This window comes from Callorhinus ursinus, unplaced genomic scaffold, assembly GCF_003265705.2.
Source record: "Callorhinus ursinus isolate GAN/ISIS: 27379988/994484 unplaced genomic scaffold, GSC_fseal_2.0 scaffold24, whole genome shotgun sequence".
In the NCBI taxonomy this organism is placed as follows: Eukaryota; Metazoa; Chordata; class Mammalia; order Carnivora; family Otariidae; genus Callorhinus; species Callorhinus ursinus.
The window spans coordinates 472,040-495,142 of NW_027397086.1; the positions used below are offsets into that span (position 1 = coordinate 472,040).

Consider the following 23,103-nt stretch of genomic DNA (forward strand, 5'->3'; position numbering starts at 1 on the left):
TTCTTAAAATATATCACTGATGCGGGGACCTCGGGGAGGAGCAGATCTGGCATCTGTCCCTCCTGTGTCTGGAAGGAGTGACTTTGGGGCTGAACACACCTGTCCAGAGAAGGGCTTCTAGTTCGTTGGCCCTTTGGAGCCCTTTGGAGAGGTGGCTGCAGTGGGTGGACAGGCTCAGAGCCCGCTCTGGGGGTTTAACAGAGAGTTAACTTTCCAGCCGGCTATGATTTGTAAGGGAGCTTAAAGGTGGGAAAGAAAATCCTTTTCTTAGATTCAGCAGCTTTCACTAATCAGCTGCATCTCTGGGTGTCACTGCTTGGCTGACTACTGATTTTTTTTCCCTGCCGTCTCCGGTTCTATTAGGGAGTCAGGGGCCCAGGAGACCTGAGGCAGGGTTAGTCTTCCACAAAGAGAGGAGCCTGATCCCAGCATTCAGAGCACAAGAGCTTGTAAATCAAACTGTTAGCTTAATAGCTTGGGCCATTATTCTAAAGCAGTGGGGCTGAAACCAAAAGCCAAATGAAAATATAGTCAATTTGTTCATACTTTAGTGACCGAATGACTATGTAATGTCAGTGGGTATTGGCACTGGGGAAGACAGGTCTGTCGGGGGAGAGGCGCAGTGTTCGGCGTGAGGAGTGACCTTGAGACGCTTGGGCAGACCTCTCTCTGAAATGGGTTTGGGATCTCCAATTATAACACGGACTTGGCCATAGAGAGCCAGACTCAGGGAGCCGGCCGCCTTCACTGCTGGGAGAGCGCAGGCCTCTGATCTCCGCACCTGATGGAAACCCAACGTGAGAAACCAAGCATGGCCAGCAGCACTGGAGGGCCTGTGAGTTCAGGAGGGACTGGGCTGAAGGGGGCTTGAGCCCTGGGACAAGTGCCCGAAGAAGGATGCGGCGTCCCTACCCTTCAAACATATTTAAAAAAAATAGCCTTACTGGTTTTGTAAAAGTCATATCCTCACTGTAAAAATTCAAACAATGCAGGGAAGAGCATCAGAGAAAGTAAAACTCAGCCTCACACCACTCCAGGGGTCACCGCTGCTGCTGCCCGAGGACCCCTCCCTCTGGATGTCTGTCCCTGAGCACAGGCCCCTGTGCAGATGTGTGGGCGCCTCTGTCCCAACAGCACCACGTAGCACGGGTTCATTCCCCGGCAATGGGTCAGGAACGTGGCAGTAAGTAGACTACGGTCATTATTTTCAGTGGCTGTATACTATTTCACAGGATCATATATTGTCTGTGCAATGTCAGTACAGGATCTCTCAGCTCATACTGAAGACGCCTCTTCACTGGCACATCCGGGCTTACACCATCGTGGGGGTGCCACCATAAATACGTGGGACCTACTCCCCCCAGATATTTGTCTTTGGGCTGGTATCACTGGCAATCTTTGTAAAGAAGGATAAATCGTCTGTTTTTCTTGGCTTAATATCAGGCAGCCATAGGATGCACAGTTCAGACTGGGTCACTTCTGAGAGCAGAAGGTGGGCACTATTAGTAATCCCACCTCCCAGGGGTGCCTGGGTGGCTCAGATGGTTAAGCGTCTGCCTTTAGCTCAGGTCATGATCCCAGGGTCCTGGGATCGAGCCCTGCACCGGGCTCCCTGCTCCGTGGGAAGCCTGCTTCTCCTCCTCCCTCTGCCACTCCCCTTGCTTGTGTTTCCTCTCTCGCTGTGTCTCTCTCTGTCAAATAAATAAATAAAATCTTAAAAAAAAAAAAAAAATCCCACCTCCCAACAGGCAAGCCTGGATTCTGGCCCCTGCCTGGAAAACCCAAGCAGGGTTCTGCAAAAAGCAGGTGAGCCGGGTGGGCCAGCCTGTATCAGGATCATGTTGATGGGGCTTTGGTTATGCAGCTTGCCCCCGGCCCCCAGCTCCGGCTGCCAACTAACCATTTCAGGCTTCTGGACACCAGGGGGTGGGGCTGCTCCAAACTTCCCCGTCTAGCTGTCCAGCCCTCTGTCCATCTACCCACTTCACCCTTGCTGCTCACCAGTGACCCTACAGCAGTATCACGTCGGCACTGGGAGCAGGGCTTGGCACAAAGATGCTGAACGAGATTTGTGTATGAATGAGGGAATGAATGAATGATCACCAGGCCCATCCCCAGGGCAGATGCCATGTGTTGGCACCTGAATAGAGTCCAGGTGCCCTGCTGAATGTATACGTGTGTTCTCATCGAATCCTTCTGCTAGCCCCATTTTCAGAAGACGGAATGGGGACATGACCGGTAAAGCCATGTGACAGGTAGGGAGAGGTGTGACCCAGGTCCGCTGCCCCTGAGTCATGTGCGCACACAGAGAATGTGGGTTCCCTCCTCCCTCCCTGCAGACCCCGGCACATTTGTGAAGGGCACGAGCCCCGCTGCCGCTGGGCACAGAGGGTGCCGGCTGCAAGCCCAGCGATCCCTCCACTCAGGGATGGGAGGCAGTGCGTTCACATCCCGTTCCCCAAATGGGAGCCTGAGGAAGGGTCTGAGCCGTTTCCCCTGACGGTTCACTCTGGGTTTGGGGTCCACCACCTTGAGCCGTGACCCTGGGATCTTGAGCCTTCGGTTGAAGGAGACCCTTAAGAACAGTGCCACCCTCACTTTCAGATGAGGAAACTGAGGCCCAGAGAGCCTCTTAGCTGACTGGTAGCAGGGCATACATACGTGACCCTCTCTCTGGGCCCCATGCATCCGGGGCAGTGGCTGGTGGTACAGACCAGAATGGGCGCTGGAATTCCAGGCAGCCCTGCGGCTGGTCCCGCGGCTGCGGCCCCAGGTGGGCCCTGAACACGGCTGAGCGCCCCGAGAGGTGCCGGGCCGGGGAGGGTCTGGGCAGCCCCCTCGAGGTGCAGGGAGCCAGCTTGCTCCGCGTTGACCCAACGCAAGGAGCAGGCCGCTGCGCCCCTGCCTGCTGCTTTTCCATGTGAGAGGTGTTTAATTATTTCTGACAGGGTTCAGCGTCGACATCTGTTCGCGAGCAGGGAGAGTCCATTTAGGTTATCCATCACTGTGACAGGTTCAACTTTTTTGGAAGCGCTTTTCCCTTTTATAATGGGGCTGGGGTGGGGAGGGGGGGTGGTGGCTGGGCACAGACAAAGACCCTCTTGGGGCCCCATGCGGGACACTGGCAGCCCCCTGGCCACCACCGTCGCCGCCACAATGGCCTGGACCTGGTCGGGGCCGCCAGGATGGGGGACACCAGGATGGTCAGGTTGGGAAGGGGCTTTCAGCAGGTCTGTGAAAAGCTTTCAGCTCTTCTGTGCCATACTGGTCATCCATCCATTCATTCATTCACCTCCTCCTTCATTCATTCTTCCTGCAGACTTTCACTGACCACTCAGTGGGTGCGGGGCTCTGCAGACGCTGTGGGGGGTCACAATGAGCATGGTCCTTAGGGGCTCACGTTTTGCTGGGGAAGATGGACAACTAATTGCCCAATTAACTAATTAATTGCAATGAGGATGCATACTGTGAGGGGGAGAAAGGGGCCCTGCTGGGCTGAAGAGGCACCTGCTGGGGCACAGCCAGAAGTGAGGGAAGGATCCTCAGGAGGCCCTGGATTCCGCAGCCCTGGATGGAATCTGGGACCCTTTCTTACAGGGCATGATCCTTCAGCCCACTGAGCCTCAGGCTCCACATCTGTTGAATGGGGACAACGTTTCTACGAAATAATGCATGTCTAGGGCTTGGCGCACAGTGACAGCTAATAAACACTTCCCGTCGGTAGTATTTCCCAAAAGGGGAGACCAAGTGTTGCATCCATGAAGGCATCACTCTAGGGGGTTAGGGTCTCCGCTGGGCTGACCACGGTGGCGCCCAGGGACAAACGTTGCTCTGAGAGTCCTGCAGAGGAAATTCCAGAAACCCATGAACATCCCCCAAAAGACAAAAAGTGCCCTGTGAATCCTGGGGCCGGCATGTTTATTCTTTCTCGTTGTTTCTGTGGCACAGGGGGTAGTGTGTTGGAACTTCAGGCCAACGGTCAGAGGAACCAGGCTTCCCAGCCCTACCACCCCACTCACTGGGGGAGGACAGCTCAAACTCTGCTTCCCCTCTGTGCCACGGAGCAGTGGGGGGGATACTCGCTCAGAAGATGAAGTGCACTAATACACGGAAATGACTCAGCTCAGTGCCTGGCACTGAATCAAAGGGTGGCATTTACAGGTTACCTCCTGTTGCTCCTGACCGTATTTCAGTGACAGCAATCTAGAATGGAAGAGCCCAGCACAGCTGAGTCAAAGCCCCTCTTTTGAAAATAGAAACTGGTTCGTTCATATCCGACTCTGGGCCAGGCACAGTGGGGACACCGGCGTGGGAGACATGCTCTCCTGTTGGGGGCGAGTCGGGGTGGGGATTGGGGTGAGGGCCCTTTCCTTGCTCCTCTGGCCCAAGACCTCCTGAGCCCTCCTTTGTCCCCTGCCTCAGTAGCTCTGGGCAGATTCTAAATCAGAGCCAAGGGGCTGGGGGTGGGGGGTGACACCACAGAACTGAGTGTTGTGGAGGGCATCTCATACAGAGCTCTGGGTCCCCGTCCCTCCCCAGGCAACATCCCAGGGAAAATCAGAGAGAAAAATCAGAGCAAAAAGAGCAAAGGAGGGGCCAGGAAGGAAGCTGTGGAGAGAGGAGTGGGGGGAGGAACGTGGTTAAAAAGGCAGGAAATTGGGGGAGACTGAGAAACCAGAGCAGAGCCACGCGGCCAGGCTGAAGGAGCTACAAAGCGACAGGGGCAGGGACTCCCAGCACCTCCTGCTCGGCGCCCAGTCACGTTTGTGTGCAGGGTGGTACGGGCTGACGGGCAGCGGGCGAATGGTCACTGACATATGCTGACAGAGGCCACTTGGGCAGGTCGCAAGGGGCCGCATCGGGGGGCAAGCAGGCTTCTCCTCGAAGCTCGGCAGCTTGTTCGATTGCATTAGGCTCAGGAAGGCACTGGCCCCTTCATTGTCCAAATTGCAGTTTAACTCAATACTGCGGGTGGGCTGGGCTGGCCAGGAACATTGCTTTGTCCAGCTGTCTTCCTGGGGCCAGGCGTGTCCCTGTGGCCCCCTAGAAAGGCTCGCTGGGCCCGAGTTGGGCAGGCACAGCTCCCCTCCCACTTGGAAGCCGCTGTCCCCAAACCTCCTGGTTTCCCCCTCTGAACAGCCAACCAGTGGCTAGAAGTCCACAGCATTTCACTGTCTAGAGGACAGGTAGAGAACAGGCAGAGTGAGAGGCATCCTCCCTCGGTGAGGGAAGGGGCATTTGGAGGCGAGACCGACCTTCTGGAAGTGAGGCATATGCCAGAGGGCATCCAGCTTCACTGGTGGCTTGTACTTTCTCAGCTGACTGCTCCGGGTCTCATACAGCTTCCCCAGGATCACCTGCAGGCCAGAGAAATGCAGAGGTGAGGTGGTCTCCTGGCTCGCGGAGGAGCCCGAGCTATGATGAAGAGAGGTGAGGGCAGAGGTTTGGGCTTCCCGGTGTTGCAGACCCATGGGTCACCTTCCTCCTGCCTCTGGCCCTTCCCCAAGGCTGATGTCACGGCACCCGCTCCTCTGGCCACCGCCCAGTGGCCTCCGGCATGGGAACCCCCATGTCGCAAGCATGTTCATCTGTTTCTGGTTGGGCCCCTAGAACGCACAGGGTTGCTTCATACAGAGGTAACTTTCCCGTGATCTGAGCCAGCTTGAGCTTTGGGGATCCTCGTGGCACACGGCCCCTACTAAGGTCCTGGACGGGCCCTATTCGTGTGCTCTGATTCTCTAAAATTTGTGATAGTCATATGTTTTATTGTGTATTTTCTCTTTCCTTTCTTTCTTTTTCATGGAAATATAGCTGACACGCAATGTTAGGTTAGTTCCGGGCGGACAGCATAGCGATCCGGCACGCCGTCTGTCACCGTACGACCCTATTACAGCACATTTACCGTACTCCCTGGCAGAATCTTCCGTCCCCGGGGCCTATGCATTCCATCACTGGAAGCCTGTATGTCCCACTCCCCTTCAGTAGGTCCTTTGGATCAGCCGTCTTCTCTGCCTTCTAGAACAGTTTTGCAACTATCTGCAAACCAGAGATGCTCTCCAGCTGAGAGATGCCAAGCCTGCCTTCAGAATTGGAGGGGTGCATGCACCCCATTTCCCCTGCCTAAGTGGAAATGGATCTCCCCCTGGAAATGGGCCGCCGATGCCTGAGACAGTGTTGGTTACCGTAGGATTTGCTGAATTCAGCATTGAGCGGAGGGGCCCAAGGTGAGGACTCACTGCATGGAAGCTGTTGCCGAGAATTTCCATTTGCGGGCACCACCATCAAAACCCCAGGACATCCTTTGCGGCCAGAGAGACAGGCTTCCCCTCGGATGGTGGCAACTGGACCTCGCAGACCAGCCATCTTATCAACCCCAGGCCCCAGCCCCAGTGTTTGTGGGTCTGGGTGTTCCTCCCAGTTTGTTAGACAATGTACAGCCACAGAGACTCTTGGAACAGGAAGAGAACCCTGGGGTTGTTTCCACAAGTGTTTTCCAAGTGCCTACTATGCTCTAGGCACGGCACGGCGGGCCCTTTCTGACCCTTTCTTTCCTCAGTGAGGGAACTGAGGCCCCAACTAAGTGGCGGCTCCCTCAGAGTCACACCCAGGGAGCGGGCCCCAGTTCCCAACCAGTGCTTGGAGTGGAGCCACTCCCATTAGTGGGGTGCTCTGCCAAACAGGGAGTGGCACTGGCCACAGTTGTCTCTAACGTCAGAAGATGTGTCCCTGGGAGCTCAGTTTTCCATGGATTTGCGACACTCTGAGTCCCTGTGATATTGCCGCTAATTAAAAAACACGACCAAACTGGAGCTATAAAACGGTTTCTAATGGCGGTGCTCCCTCTGAAACTGGTCGTTACCATAGTAAGTCGACTCTTTCTTGAGCCATTAACGAATAAACTAGTCACGGGCTGCTTTTAAAATGTTATTACAACACTCTGTTTTTTAATGAGCTGGTGTCTCGTTCTCTACCGAAGCCAAGGACAGTGGGAGGGGCCCCCCGCCCCTCAGTGACGCTCCTGGCCTGTCCTGAAGGCGCCAGGATCCTCGGCAAAACTCTTCGGCTCCCCAGTTTGGCTCTAGAACATCTTTGCCCTGTTGCTGAACTCCAGGCTTTCTCATAATTAACAGGGGTGGGACCTCGCCATCAAGAAGAGCCAAGACTCTGGGGCTACACACACACCCTCGAGTCCGGGCCTGGCTCTGACGCCTTTGGCCAGCCGCTTAATCCCTCCGAGCCTACGTTTGCCCACGTGAAAACGAAATAACCGAGACGACCTGATGAGACCCCAGCCTCATGGTGTGCTCAGGAGACAGCATGCGGGAACACGGGTACACGCTCAGCCCAGCTCCCTGCCCGGAGCAAGGCACAGGGAAAACACTGGCTGGATTGCTGCACCAACCAGACACGCGAAGATCGTGCTTCTAGTGAAATCTGTGTGGCACTAGGTGCACATCAGTCTGGATCGACTGCAGCTCACACCGTTAGCAACTGGCAGCGTGGAGACATGGTTCTGTCTCAGTTTCAATTTCCCTGTGTGGGCACCACCTCTCTGAGACTCAGGTTCAATGCCCAAGAAATAGGAATAATGCCCACCTCCGGGGCTTTTGTCAGACATAAATGAAACGATGTGTATGATGTACAGGATGGATTTAGCATGTGGCCTATTCATCAATTTGAAAGAAAATGTATTCCTAAAGTATAACAAAATGTGTCCTTTATGGCATCCTGCTTTATTAGCCTTTTCTTTAGTACAGGGCATATTTCTGTCTCGGCTGGTTCAGGTCAGTTGAAAATCATATTTCTGGTTGGGCGGAGTCGTGGAGGTTTGGTAGAAGGAGTCCCCGGGTAGGAGTTGGGACACCGGGTTCTGCTCCTGTGTCAGAGGTACACAGGGCCTGGGCGAGAATCTTCCACTCTCAGGCTTGAGTAGGGGTTGTGTGTGATCATCACCAAGACCCTTTTAGCACAGCACCTAGCAGCTTGGTTGCCACCCCCAGCCTCCCCCCTCCCCATTTGTGACAAACGTGCACAAATGTCAGTCTCACAGCTTTGCCAGGCCAGCTCCTCCCTCCACTCCCATTCCAAATGGGGGCCACTCTGGAGTGGGGGATGCATTTACCTTGTGCTTTTTCTCCAGTTTAATGGCTTTCTGGGTGGCCTTCTGTTCCTGCACCCAAAGCTGCTGGTAGCGGTGCTGCAGCAGGTCAAAGAAAGGGGTGGAGGGCCTGCGGGGAGGAAGCGCAGAGAGGCTTGAGGTGTTGGAAGGCCGCCACATTCTCTCCACCGAGGACGCCCACCTGACCCTCAGGACTGTGCGCTGGGAGATGGTGACAAAGACACCCCCCCAAGTGCGGACTTTAGACGGGCTTCTTGGAGCCCTCTTTTCAACTAGACCTTGCCCTTGGGCCTTGGGCCTTGCCCTTGGTCTGCTGAAGCCAGTCTTCATAAAGAATCTGTGAAGTCGATCCCCCATCCCACCCCCCGTCAGTATCAGTATCTGATCACCTTGGCCTGCCTTTACCCAGAATCCCATCAGGTCGGTTCAGTGAGCATCACCCTGCCCTCTCTGTGTCCTTCCCTGACCCCCACCCCCTGCTCCCGGGCTGTAAGTCCCCACCTGTGCTGTATTCATAACAGGGCCCCGTGCTGCGCTAAGTCTCTTTCTCCTTGTGCGGTAGCACTGCGTGAAATCATTGCCACCTCTCGTTTCTGACTCTGGCTCTCCTTGACAAGGGTCTCCGGCCTGGGAGAGCACTTACCCTGTGCCGCGCATTTTGTACACCCCACCCCTTCGCATCGCTGTCAGGCGGGTACCGTCCCTATCCCTGTCCCAGAGCGTTGGGGGGCGGCGAGTGAGACCTGCCCAGAGTAGCCGAATAGGTAACAGGTGACAAGGGCAAGTTCTTCACGGAAGAACCAGAGCTAATGATTGCAGGAGGAAATGATGGAGCCAAGGGGAGGGGAATCACCGGGGTGCCGCTCCCAGCCAAAGAACAGGTGGAGGTAATGATAATCATCAGTGGCTGCTAAGGCCATTCGGTGGAGACTCTACAATGCGTGGGGCAGGCTGCAGCAGCTGAACCAAATGACCCATTTCTTTATTGTGGGAAAACATATACACAACACACAATTTACCCACACGATCAATCTTACCATTTCTGAGAGTGACAAGCAGACATTTGTGATACACAGTGGGAGGTATGCAGTACCATCCACCCAAAATTCTTTGGGAAAAGAAACCAAAGTACCCTGACGGTCATCAGACTTCTAGACAAGCACCGTCCAATCGAAATACAACGCGAGTCACCTTGTAAACAAGGACTTTTCCAGGAGCAACGTGAAAAAGGAGCAGGCAGAATTAGTTTTACTAATATATATTATCCCTCTCATTACTAACGTACTTTATTGACCTAATCTAGCCAAAATATTAACACACCAACATATAATCCTTTTAAAATATTCATGGGGTGTTCGAAAGATTCAGTTTAGAAATTTGAATTTGGGACCCCTGGGTGGCTCAGTCGTTAAGCGTCTGCTTTCGGCTCAGGTCATGATCCCAGGGTCCTGGGATCGAGCCCCGCATCGGGCTCCCTGCTCGGGGGGGAGCCTGCTTCTCCCTTGGCCTGCTGCTCCCCCTGCTTGTGCACACTCTCTGACAAATAAATAAAATCTTTAAAAAAAAAGAAATTTGAATTTCAATTAGTCAAAATTAAATATGAAGGTAGATTCAGCTCCTCAGTGGCACCAGCCGCGTTGCAAGGGCTCAGTAACCACCTGTGGCCGGTGCCACCGCAGCAGATAGACAGCTGTCAGCCTGCCTGCTACGCCTCGCAGGAAGCGCAGGACATGGGGAGCATGCTACACACCCCCGTGAGGATGCCGAGTGCCAAGTCCCGAGTCCCGAGTGTGGGATGTTCTGCAGGACAAGCAACTCGAGCACATCAGCAAACAAAGGACCGTGGGAAGGGAGGAGGAAGAAGTGGGGTAGATTACAGTGACCTAAGAAATGCACCCACCAGGTGCAGTGTGCGGACCTCGTTTGGATCCCGAGTCAAGCAAACCATCAGTGGGAAGGTATGTTTTGGGGCAACCAGGGCCAGGTGAACACTAGCTGAGGTTTGGAAGTTAAGTGTTTCTGTTGGAGATGCATATAGAAGGGCTTGTGGGTGGAATGATTGGTTGCTTACAATTTGCTTTAAAAAGGAACTCCCTCAAATAATAAAATACAGTAAAGTGAGAATGGACGGCAGGGTATATTGGTAGTGGTTGAAGCTGTGTGATGGGGCTGATCACGGGCATGTATTATAGTGTCTGCTATACTTCCGTGCGTGTTTAAAATTCCTCGTCCTAAGCGAAAACAGAAAAAGAAGAAGAAACTATGAATCAGGCTCATTGCTTCCCCCCGGCATGTCTTTCTGACCTTCCTTTTGGTGGTGAGCAATCCTAGCCAGCTTTTCTGCCTCTCACGTCGGAGCTGATTATTTCCTCATTTCCCTGGGCCAGAGAGTCTCAGATTTTTTTGGTGCATAAGAACCCCAGAGGTTCTGAGTTAGGAAGTGGGAGGGGGGCCCAAGAAATCACATTTTCAGCAAATATAGTTCTGAGACAGGGTGTGTGGGGTGAAGGGTAGCCCTCCAAGTGATGTTTCCACCCTCATCTCTAGAACCTGTGGCTATGACTTTATTTGGAAAAAGGGCTTTTGCAGAGGTAGTCCGGTTAAGGATCTTGAGATGGGATTAATAACTATGCAAATGCTTTTTGCACTTGTCCAAAGACAAGTGTCCTCATACAAGGACAGACAGCAAAGAGAGACACAGGGGAAGAGAAGGAGGTGCAAAGGTGACAGCGCAGTGATGGGGCCACAAGCCAAGGATACCTGGGGCTGCCGGAGGCTGGAAGAGGTGGGGCGGGTTTCTCCGCTAAAGCCTCCAGCGGGAGCGTGACCCTACTGACACCTCGCAAACTTCTGGCCTCCAGAACCGTGAGAGAATATGCGTCTGTTGCTTTAAGCCAACAAGTGCGTGGTAATTTGTGATGGGGAGCCCGGGAGCTAACACACAGGGGTTCCTCAGCCCACCTCGGGGAAACACCAGTAGAAACCGCCCTCTGGATGACGTCTAGAGTAGGTCCCGAGACTAGAAATCAGAGTCTCACAGCTGAAGGAATCACAGAACAGCGTTTTGCAACCCGGCGTGTGCGCATGGGTCACCGGGGAATCTCGTTACAGGCACATTCTTGTTCAGTGGGTCTGGAGTGGTCACAGGTGTTGTGGCCCAGGACCCACACTTGGGGCTTAAGACCTAGCCCCAGAGGTCTTAGCCCCCGAAGTCCCAAGAGTTGTGAACTGTACCTTCTGAGCAGGTGTCTCAGGGGGAGGATCCACGGCTTTTCTCATTGCATTTCTGGAAATGGAAGCACCCCAGGGAAGGTTCCATTCTTCCCAGTGACCTTATCTCACGACTGGGGAATGCAGAAATGGAAGTATTAAGAAGAGACATGCCCCCCCCCCATCCTGAGGCAAACCTCGATCCTCTCTAGCTTTGTGTGTTTTTGGGTTTTTTTTAGAGGGGGAGGGGCAGAGGGAGAGGGAGAGAGAGAATATTTTTTCAATTTTTATTTATTTTATTTTTTTTAAGATTTTATTTATTTGTCAGAGAGAGTGAGAGCACAAACGGGGAGGGACAGAGGGAGAAGCAGGCTCCCTGCTGAGCAAGGAGCCCAATGCGGGACTCGATCCCAGGACCCTGGGATCATGACCTGAGCCGAAGGCAGATGCTTAAGCAACTGAGCCACCCAGGTGTCCCAGAGAGAGAATTTTAAGTAGGCTCCACATCCAGTGCAGAACCCAACAGTGGGCTCGATCTCATAACCCTGAGATCAGGACCTGAGCCAAAACCAAGAGTCAGATGCTTAACTGCCTGAGCCACCCAGGCGCCCCTCTGGCTTTGTGTTTGATTTGGCCTGCACAGCAGTCTTAACAGACTTTGAGATTGTCATCAACAGTTAAAAGCTGGGAAATTTTACATTAAAAACCAACTTTCCAGACTGTCTTGAAAATGTGCAGCTTCTGGCCGTGTGGTCTATATGTAGCAACTACTGGCTGGAGCCAAGTGTCACCTGTCACTTTGCCCCACGCCTCTCCCTTCCCTGTTGCCCCTTTACCTGCACCCTGCACCCCATTCATTCTCCTGGTGTAGCCTGACTCCCCAGTATGCAGACTTCCGTGGGACTGGGCTGAGCAGGGACTCTCCTTGAGCAGAGCCTCAGGGGCTCTGAAATGCCACTTTACAGAGCAGCCTGCCGGGCGGCTACAAACAGTGGCTCTTTGTTTTCTGGTTCCTTTACCCCTGTGGTGACTTTTATTGCTTAATTATTACACGCCCCATGCTTCTGAGCAGCCTAATTTATGGCCATGCTTTCTAATGACATGAGATGCGTAACCTCACAGTATCTTCCCCCAGAGGCCCTTCACAACAGAAGAGCGGCCCTCCTACGGCCTGGGCTGACCGGCTTTGTGTCCTGCTCCAGCCAGTGGTTATTAACCTGGAGACAGGCAGGGAGGGGCTCGGCGCGGGAGAACAGCTGAGAAACCTTGGGGGTCGCGGCGGCCCCAGCCCGGCTGGCTCAGGGAGATCCAGCAGGTTCTGCCCATTTGTGCTCTGGCTCATTAACTTGGATAAAAAGGTGGGGAGGCTTGTCAGGACAGAAATCGGATCACATCACCCTTTCCTGTTTTAACCCTAAGCCTAGACTCCGGGCCATGGGCCCCCACCTGGCTTACTCTCGGCTTCTCCCGGTCTCAGCCGTGGGGTCGCCTCCTCAGACAGCCTGCCCGACAGCCCATCCTCGGCCGCCCCCCCGCCAGGTGCCTGCCCACGCACAAGTGCTCCGGGTCATTGGTTCTGCGGTTTGTCACCGACCTCGGCCGCTGGATGCCAGCACCACCAGGGCAGGAATGGTTCCCGTGAGCGGCACAGTGTTGCTCTCAGCAATTACGTGTCGTTGAAAAAGAGGGAAGGCAAATCAGAGAAAGAAAGATCAGGCAAAGTTCTGGGAGATACACTTTTCCATAATTCAGGGTATTGTACGTTAGGCTACGGTGGAAGGTATGAGAAAGGCCGGAAGTTGATGGACGCTGCCGCTCGATGGACGAAGGACAGTCTCCTCAACAGATGGCGTGGGAATGACTGGACATAGTGGGCAAAACCCCACAACACAGCTCTCGACCAAAGTCACAGACCTTCCACAAGAGTGAACTCAAAATGGATCATGGATTTTGATGTGAAGGTAAACCGATTAAACTTCCCCCCCAAAGCGCAGGAGAAAAATCTTCAGGAGCTCAGGCCAGGCTTGGTGCTGACTTCTGAGACTTGGCACCAAAAGCATGACCCGTAAGAGAAAACAAGTGATAAATCGGACTTCCTCAAAATGAAGAACTTTTGCTCTGGGGAAAGTCCTCTCAAGAAGATGAAAAGACCAGCTACCCAGACCGGGAGGAGGTCCCTGCAAACCACACACCTGGCCAAGCGCTCCTCTCTAGAACCTGTGGAGAGCTCTCAAACTCAACGTGGAAAGCAAACCAGTTAGAAAGACACAAAGAGGCATTTCATCAGAGGAAGTACGGCTGACCGATGAGGACAGGAGAAAATCGTCCACATCCCCGCCATCAGAGACATACAAATTAAGACCCCGATGACCTTCCACTACACACCTATTCGTGCAGAAATGAGAAACCGCAAATGTGGGCAAGGAGGAAACCAAGCCCCCCCGCCCCCGCCATTGCTGGTGGGAACGAGAAGTAGTATAGCCACTCCGGAAAACAGTTTGGCAGTTTCTTAAAAATCTAAACATACAGGGGTGCCTGAAGGCTCAGTCGGTGGAGCGTGCAGCTCTTGATCTCAGGGTCGTGAGTTCGAGCCCCACGCTGGGTGCAGAGATGACTTAAAAATAAAACCTTAAAGCAAAAACAAAAACAAAAACAAAAAAAGCCTAAACGTACACTTATCGTACGGCCCAGCAGCTGTACCCCTGGGCCTTTAGTCCAGAGAAATGGGAGCTTACATGTATACAAAAACCTGTACATGGATGTTTATAGCAGCTTTGTAATAGATAACTGATATTTGTTATACAACCAAAATATCCTGCTGTGGATGAATGGATAAACAAACCGGGGTCCATCGGTACTATGGAACACTACTCAGCAGAAGAAAGGATCAGGCTATTGGAACACACAACTTGGATGGATCTCAAAGTCATCGCGCTGAGTGGAAATGGACAATTTCAAAAAGTCACCCACTCTGTGATTTCATGCACATCACATTGTGGAACCTTCCAGGGATTAGGGAATGGCGGGGAGCAGAGTCACTGAGGGGTAGCATGAGGGAGGTCTTTGAGGTGATGGAACTGTTCTGTATCTTGATTGTGCTACACAGATCTACACACACACGCACACACACACACACACGCATGCACGAGCGCATGTCAAAGCGATGAAGTCTATGTGTGTTGTATCAGCGCCACGTTTTTAGTTTTGACATTGCATGTAGTTATATAGGATTTTATCTTTGGGGAAAGCTGCATGAAGAGTATACAGGATCTCTCTGTACGGTCTCTACAACTTCCTGTGAACCCAGCATTATTTCAAAGTACAGTATTGTTTAAAATACAACCAAGCATGTTAGAGGAGAGGCTGGAGCAGCTTCCTTCCTCCTTTATGGGAAAGTATCATAAAATTCCTGCCATGCAGAGAGGTAAACAAAGAGTACAGGGCCCCAAAATGTAGGGGAGAGATGAACATAGGGTTTGTCCAGCAATTAACTTTCAAGTCTGATTTTTCTGTAATTTGTGGTTTGTGGTATTCGTCAGCTTACTTAACTTTGTAACTTGTTCTCTTTTCTTTTCTTGGTCTAATGAGGAGTTAAGTTTTGAGCCTAAATTTGTATTCATGATTTTGAAATTTTTTTTCCTCAAAAGGGGCCCCAAACTTGAATATGTTCCAAGTTGGACAAAACCTGGAGCTGCCCTCAAGTGCAAGTAAAATCTTATTTTAATTATAAGACGATGGTATCTATAACTTCATGCTAATGCACATGAAAACCCAAACAAAATGGGTCTAGGACAATATAGAAGCTCAAAGTTGATTGAAGCGCATAAAACATTAACAGAGCTGTGAGCACTGGGGCTGGGGATCTGTACACGTCAGCTCTCACAACCTCGCCTTGGATAGTATTCCAGGGCCTTCCAGATTGTTCCTAAGAAAGCTTCCCAAATCACTTTCTTATACTTGTTTTTAAAGATTTTGTTTATTCATCTGAGAGAGAGAGAGAGCACAGTGGGAAAGGGCAGAGAGAGGGAGAAGCAGGCTCCTCACGGAGCAGGAGGAGCAGGATGCGGGGCTCGATCCCAGGACCCTGGGATCATGACCTGAGCCGAAGGCAGACGCTTAACCATCTGAGCTACCCAGGCACCCCGAAAGCTTCCCAAATCATTTTATCATCCCACACTAACTGGGACCCTGCTGTCAGCCCTCCACCTGCCCCTGAGCCTGGGAGGAGGTGGAGCAGGTCACTCAGGGCAGCTCAATCCCAGCCCCTTCCCACCGAGCTTCCAGCCACAGGGGAAAGAAACTTCTCCCAGTGGAGCTGGAAGTTTTGATTCTTACCCTCGGCTGGACATCTTAACTAGCACACGGGAATGTCTTGTACTGGATGTGAGCCTAAAGGCTGAGGGCATCTGAGATTTCACCAGGGGAAGAAGCTGACCCTCAGAGCAGGTTTGAACAGAGCATGGGATGTTCTAGAAATCCCCTGTGGCTCCCAATTGTTTGCTGTGCCGGTCACATTTATAAAAGTGATGGTGTCTTTAGTAGGAAATATTATATAGCTGCCAAAAAGAATGGAGTGGCCATACATGTAATGACCCAGAAAGATCTCTGAGACCTCTGTGGAGTGTGAAAACACAAGTCCAGGGCAGAAAGAGCCATACGAATACACCTGCATCCACACAGGTGTGGACGGGTGGCTAAAAGGCTGGAAAGAATCTGCCGATGATGGCAGACAGGGTTGGGGGCAGGCAGAGGGCATGGGGCAAGAGCACCCTTCCCCTCCCGTCTGTTTACTGGTTATAGGACTGTTTTGCAATGAATAAAACAAAAAACAAGAAAGGAGGGAAGGAGGGAAGGAAGGAAGGAGGGAGGGAATTCCAAGTCTGAGAGGTCATGTGACCCAGCTGGGGTCACACAGCCAGTAATGGGGGTGACGGATCCAAGCCCCCCAGTCCCCACCCCTGAGAACATCAGACCAGAACTCTCAGCAGCTCCCACAAGCAGCCGAGGGTGGGCTAGGCCTTCAGGGCCAGGGAGGCGCCTGGCAAGAGCCCAGCCCTGTATGGTTGCTGTTGAGTTTTATTAGCATTTTCCCAGGTACTAGACCCTTCGAGGACGCATCTTTAGGAGCCATTTCCTTGTTTTCTTCTGCAACTACTTTTTGCCACTACCTTAAAACATGTTCAGCTTTTTTTCTTTTGAAGTAAATGCGATTCTATATAATAATTAAAAAAAAAAAGGCATTTTTCTCCCACCCCAAAATGAATGATTTTTGCCACAGGCAGAGGATCCCCTGTGCTCACAATTACAACTATCCTATCTGCAGCTTGCTTTTGAGAAGCTGGAAGGGGTGCACACAGAAGGTCTTAATTATTTATCCTCACTAAATGAGGTGGGAAAGGTGGAAGTGGGGAAGCCAAAGCCCAGAGAGGTCAAATGCCCGATCCAGGGTCACACAGCACATTCTACCAGCAAAGCCTGGACTCCTGCCCTCGGGCTACAGCCATGAGAATGCCAATCGATTTACACCGAGCTTGGAGTCTGCCAGGGAGCCAACTGCAGACAGAGGCCAGACCCAGGGGGCCTGGCTACTCTCAGATAGGACCCCAGACCTTCCCAGACACTTGCTGTCTCACCAGGCCCTGTAACAGTGCCTGGTCCACACAGGAGCCAAGGCTTTTTGAACAATGCACATCTGACCCTGTCTCTCTTAACACCCACAGGTGCCTTCTCATTGCCCTTGCGGCGTGGGGCACAATATTTAGGGGCTCTGTGCTATCTCCTGGACCACATCCCACTGCCGCCTCCTCCCAGACCAGCGCTCCCCAGGATTCCCCCCCGTTTCATCTTCCAGTCTCAGCTTAGATGAGATGCCCACGCCCCCACCACCAACCGCCTCACCCCACCATCCCTCCTGAGACCTCCCGTAGCTCTGTAGGAGACTTTGCTGTCCCCGCTATCTAAAGGTCTTTTTGACATTTTTTTCCAGCAACTAGTTCAGTAGCCACCTGTCCCAGCAGGCTCTAAGCTCCATGGAACAGGGGTCAAGGCTGCACTGTTCTCTGTGCCCCTCCCAGGCTGGACAGCCAGCCTGCTCTGGGTAAAAAGGCTGAGGGGCTCCAGAGTCCCACTCCCTCTCCCTGTAAGAACCCCCTCCCTGAGGACAGCGCTCCTCCTCCACTGCAATGCCCAAGAGGGGGTCTTTGGAAAATACTAGCTTTGCCTTGGGGAACCTAGTGATGGGGGCAGGGTGGCCCTTCCATCCTGCAGAAAGGGTGCGGCCACAGAGGGCAAGCCCCCAGGCCTTTGGGTCCCTCTCTCTCTCTCTCTCTCTCTCTCATGGGGGGTGCTCTGTAATTAAAGCCAGCATGTCGGGGTGGCTCCTGGATCCTGAGACGAGCAGCTGAGAACAGAGGGTCGCTCAGGACAGGTGGCAGAGGACGGCAGCCCCTCCCTGAGGATGTTTAGTCTAGGAGGCCTCTGGCTGGGGGTGGGGGGGTGGGGGGCGGTCCTCTGAGAGCCCACCCAGCCAGGGGAATCTGGGACTTTCAGACCCATTCGCTATGAATCTTTAAAACCATTCAAAAGTGATTAGGGCTTGTAAAAGTTGGTGCTTCCACATGATATTGGAGGGGTCCCCAGAGCACAGGGGTTGGGATGTGGGGGTGGGGGCTGCTCGGAGTCTCTTCAAAGAGCAGAGAGGATCAGGGGGCTGGCCATGTGCAAGCATCTGGGTGGGGAGGGCGTCCTGGGCCAGGAAGGCAGGAGGCATGGGACTGGGTCCACCCTGGAGCTGGGGAGCTTGGTCCCGGGGGGAGGGTCCTCCTGGAGGCAGGGAGAGGACTGTCCATAAAGGGGTTCTGGGGACTTTGGGGGTCATGGAAATGTGCTGTGTTTTCACTGAATACCCCAGTATCTAAATTTTTTTAAAGTAATCTTTACACCTGACGTGGGGCTCAAACTCAACAACCCTGAGACCAGGAGTTAGACGCTCTACCGGCTGAGCCCGCCAGGTGCCCCCATCCCCAAGGTGGATAAATCTGTCAAAACTCATCAAACTGCACTTGAACCATTTCAGCATCTAAAAATTACACTCCAATAAAAGTGTTTTAAGAGAAAAAACTAAGAAGACAGGTCGAGGAGAAAATGGCCAAGGCAGGAGCCCTAAGAGAGGAAGGTGTTGGTGAAGGTACTAGGGAGCTATGGATGGTTTCTGAGCAGGAGGAGGGAGGAAGAGGTGTGGTGACGGCCACACTTCACAACTCTTGCTGTGGTGGGCGGGGGTGAATTAGGCTGGGGTCGGGGCGGCAACATAGGATTTGAGGACCCAGGCCATTCCAGGGGAGGAAAGGCTACACATCCCATGAATGAGATCTTGGCCCTGCATCCACTTACTCGTTTGTCCGCTCACCCATCTGACCCTCCCGGGAGCATGAACAGCAACCCCCCCCGCCATGGGCTGGGCGCTCTGAAACGCAGGGACATGCTCTCTGCACTCTGCAGCACAAATGATGATAGTTACCACAGCGTACACTTCCTGCCTGCTTCCTCAATCCTGAGGACAACAGCTCTAGAGACAAATTTTTTTTTTAAAGATTTTTAAAAATTTATTTATTTGAGAGAGAGAGCAGGGGGAGGGGGGGTACAGAGGGAGAGGGATAAGCAGACTCCACGCTGAGCGCAGAGCCGGATGCAGGGCTCAATCTCATGGCACTAATATTCCAAGACAGGAAATCCGAGGCCCAGAGAAGGTCACTGTCTTGCCCAAGACCACACAGCCGGTGAGTGTGGCATTTGTGTGGGGAGCCTGTGGGCGCATCCACCTGCAGCTCTCCCCTCTGCAGGCCTAAGCGCCAATGTAGAGATGCCGTGGGAGCTAGGAGGCAGGGACTTAATTCAGCAAGGGCGTGGGAGGAGGAACGTTCCCTCTGAGCCTTTTGATGGCTCTTTGAGGATGAGCAGAGGGTAGCGGGGGTGGGGGAGTGAAGCGAGGGGACTCCTCACAGAGGGGTGGGCATGAACACCCCATCAGGCTGGCACCGTGCCTCCCAGCCCTGCACTGGCCTGATGGGCATCGGAGACTAACAGCAGGTCAGAAATACCTCCCGTTTTAATGAGCACATACTATACCAAGCCCGCTGTCGAGCATTCCAGCTGCAGTCCCACTGATTCCTCATGACTCCGAAAGTGAAAGGGAACCCTCCTGCTTTCCCACGGGGAAACTGAGGCTCAGATAAAGCAAGGAACTTGCCCAGGGTTTGCTCAGGGACGCGGAGTGGGCAGGTGCCAGAGCTGGGGACCCTATCCCGGTTCCCCATCCAGGTTTCCCTGGCTCTAAAGAGTCTGCCTCCTCACGGTGGGGCTGTGCGCTCAGCGACCCCAAAGGAGGTCCGAGAGATCCAGTGGTCGCTGTGCAGTGGCCTGTCCAGGTGGCCTTGCCGCTGGTCCTGCTCTGTGCCCGGACAGTAAAGCTGTGTTTTCCGTCCTACCGTGCTTCCTCTATGGAGAGAAGGCAATGGGTCCTGAGCCCGGGCGGCCCCATCCCGGGCGCCTCAGGCCCTCGCACGCAGTTTCGAGGATTTCTGCACACCCTTTCCACTGTGTCTGAGCAGTGCCCGTCAGTGACAAATTGCCCATAACCTGGCAGGAACCTCTCGGAGAAGTTCCTCACCACCCTGACGTTTTTGCTAACAACAAAACCGTGTCAAAACTGAGTCTAATAAAGCAGAAAATGGGGAATAAAATGAAATGAAATCAGCTCTACTTGGGGTAAGCCTGCAAGAAACTTCAAATTAGTTCAATCCAATCCATCTTTGCTGCTTCGCGATTGATACCCCAGACCAGGGGTTGATCTCGGATGAAGGCACCAGGGACGAGCAAGGGAAATGGAAATTATCATTTGCAAACATTAGGCTGACACTTTGTACGTGCGGGGGATGAGGGCTGACAGCTCTGATTTGCCGGCTCGGCTCCTCTCTGCCAAAGAGCGCTCTGTGGATTAGGGGGGCCCCTTTCATGGCAACCCATCTTCATCTTCGCTGCTCATTAAAACTTTGTGGAGCTGGAGAAGTTGGCGGAAGAGAGGAAGCTGCAGGAACCTTCTGAGGGACTTCAGGTACACATTTGTTGAAAGGTGTTTGAGACGGGAGCCTTGGGTCTGACAAACCGGATTTTAGTACGGCTCTCCGTTCACAGCGGGCTAAAATAATTGGTCATCAGTGACTACTAATTCGGTTTAGTAGCCAGAGGCAATTTTTTTCTTCCTGGAAAATCAATGACAGCACGGAGGTCTGTTCAACGTGATTCCGCTCAAAACTGGTCCTTATTTGGCGCTTGATGCTTCTTCCAGTGGAGACAGCTATTTTGTTAAAATAAAATTAAAATCCATCTCTAATATGCCAGGGGTCTGCTGCTCCCAAGGGGCGGGCGAGGCACTGGCACTGGCCCCCACACAGCCCTGGAGGGCTGGAGGAGTAGACAGTGGCCTCCGGGTTGGGCCGTGGCCAAGGACCGTGGAAGGTCTGGTTTCGGAGGAGGGAGAAGGCCAGAGGGCTGGGCTTCTGTCAGAGGCTCTACATCAAAACCGAGCCCACGAGGGACAGCCAACAGTGGCGCCGTGTAAGGGGCCCTAGATCCTGGCACATCCGCCCGAGGTGTTCCTCCCTGCCCTGTGGGGCTTGCGTGCTCGGACACAGGCTGGCGCGCCTTCCCTTCTCCTCCGCCCCCCGAGGCTTCCTGAACGGGCCCCTGTGTCTGACAGCCCAGTGACTTCAGTGGCCGTCTGCTGAGCCCTCGGCTCGTGCCTACAGCGGCACTGTTGTTTCTTCTAACAAGTGCTCCTGGCTAACTTCGCCTCCACGGTACCAAAGCCACGGCTAAATCCAATTTTTTTTGCTTTTTTTTTTTTAATGAAAATTTTTTATCAAAATCGTTGTAGATTTCAGGAGCAGTTGGAAGAAACAAAACAGAGAGATCGCTGTATACCCCTTACCCCAGTTCCCTCGATGGTAACCTCTTACAAAACTAAAGAACAAAACCACCACCGGGGTATCGGCAGCAACACAGTCCACCCATCTCATTCAGCTCTCCCCAGATTTACTCGTACTCATTTGCGTATTTATTTCCACGTAATTCCTCACGTGCAGGGGTTCACGCGCCCACCGCACAGTCAGGATACAAAACGGTTCCGTCACCCCAGGCCCCTCCGGGGACCCTTGACCACCATGCCCCCTCCCTCCCACACTGCACCCACATGCCCGGGACCGCTCCATGTCACCCTCTCAAGAACCCTACGAGACAGAGGACCCGCAACTATAATCACTCCCCGTTTTACTGACAAAGAAACCAGTTGATGAAGAACTAGTGTTAATGATATTGAACGATTGGTACAGTTCAAGCAGATGAAGTAGCCTGCTCCGGACCTGGATTTGGGGGTCCTGCACCAACGTGGTTGCAAATAGCAGACGCCAGGCCGCACTGGCCCGCCCACCAGCTTAGTGTGGTCTGTAGCGTTCAAAAACTCTCTGCTACCAATATATATATATTTTTAAAATCAGAATTCCACGTAAGCATCCAAATGTCTGGCTTTCCTTAGCAAGGCATTAGATTGTCTGTTAGGGCAATGCTGAGCCCCCATTCCCAGGGGTCAGTAACCAGCTGGAGCTGCTGCCCTTCCACCAGGCGTGTGCCTGACTGTGACACAGACCCCACCACTCCCTACTGCCTCACACAGCGCCGGCTTCCCCCCTCCTACGTGCGGGGCCTCTATAGGCATGTGAAAGTCTACCCCCGCTCTATGCCTCTTGAATCACAATACTATGTGGTGACAATACTTGGTGTCTCTCTTTTCAAGAGCTCCAGGAACTCTTTACCGATGAACTCACACCATTTCTTCTGACCCAGGAGGACATAGCGTTGACCCCACTTGCAGATGGAGATATGGAGGCCCGCAGAGAATGTAAGCGCAGAGTCTCTCGACGTGGGAGCCAGAGAGTGCCATGCGGAGTCTGGGGTCTTCAGGCTTCACGGCTGGTTTTCCCATCCTCTCCCTGCCTTCACCTCTGCTCCCTCAGGAAGGGGTGGGAGAAGAGAGGAAACTCGCTCAGAGGAGGGAGGGTTTGGACAGGACTGAAGGGGAAAAGCAGGGCCAACCTGCCCACTGGCCCAGGAGGCGTGACGCCTAGGCCCTAGGACACGGTTAGGGACCCATGGCAATGCTTTAATAGCTTTTAAAATCAGCACAGCCATGAAATATTTTATTTTATTTTTTTATTTTTTTTTAAAGATTGTATTTATTTATTTGACAGAGGGAGAGAGAGAGCACAAGTAGGCAGAATGGCAGGCAGAGGGAGAGGGAGAAGCAGGCTTTCCGCCGAGCAGGGAGCCCGATGCGGGGCTCGATCCCAGGACCTCAGGATCATGACCTGAGCCGAAGGCAGCCGCTTAACCGACTGAGCCACCCAGGCGCCCCAGCCATGAAATATTTTAGATTATTATAATGCTTTTTTTGTGGAGGAAGGGGCTCATGAAGGCAAGAGCGCCCGGGGGGCTCGCGGAAGTCATGCTGTCGCCAACTGCAGGCCTGGGCCTGCATCCAAAGCTGCGTTTCAATCCTGTGGGGCCCAGAGAGCCTCAGGCTTGAGGACGAACAAGAATCACCCCCATAGCTTATCCCAGGTGGAGCGGCCTGGGCCCCACCATCAGACTTTCAGACTCACCAGGCCTGGGGCCCAGGCCCCTGCGCTTCACCAGGGCTGCAGCCCCCCACCCCCAGGGGG

General features: G+C 53.2%; 1 protein-coding gene across 3 annotated transcripts in view; it reads right to left on the reverse strand.

Moving 5' to 3' along the window:
* CFAP77 (cilia and flagella associated protein 77) overlaps positions 1 to 23,103 on the reverse strand; it is a 125,109-nt gene that overhangs the window by 17,680 nt on the left and 84,326 nt on the right. For all 3 annotated transcript variants that reach the window (XM_025888505.2, XM_073876722.1, XM_073876723.1), the window contains 2 exons: positions 8,123 to 8,228; positions 5,256 to 5,357 (listed from right to left, as the gene is read on the reverse strand). In XM_025888505.2, the coding sequence (XP_025744290.1) occupies positions 5,256 to 5,357; positions 8,123 to 8,228 (208 nt within the window). The remainder of the gene's footprint in view (positions 1 to 5,255; positions 5,358 to 8,122; positions 8,229 to 23,103) is intronic.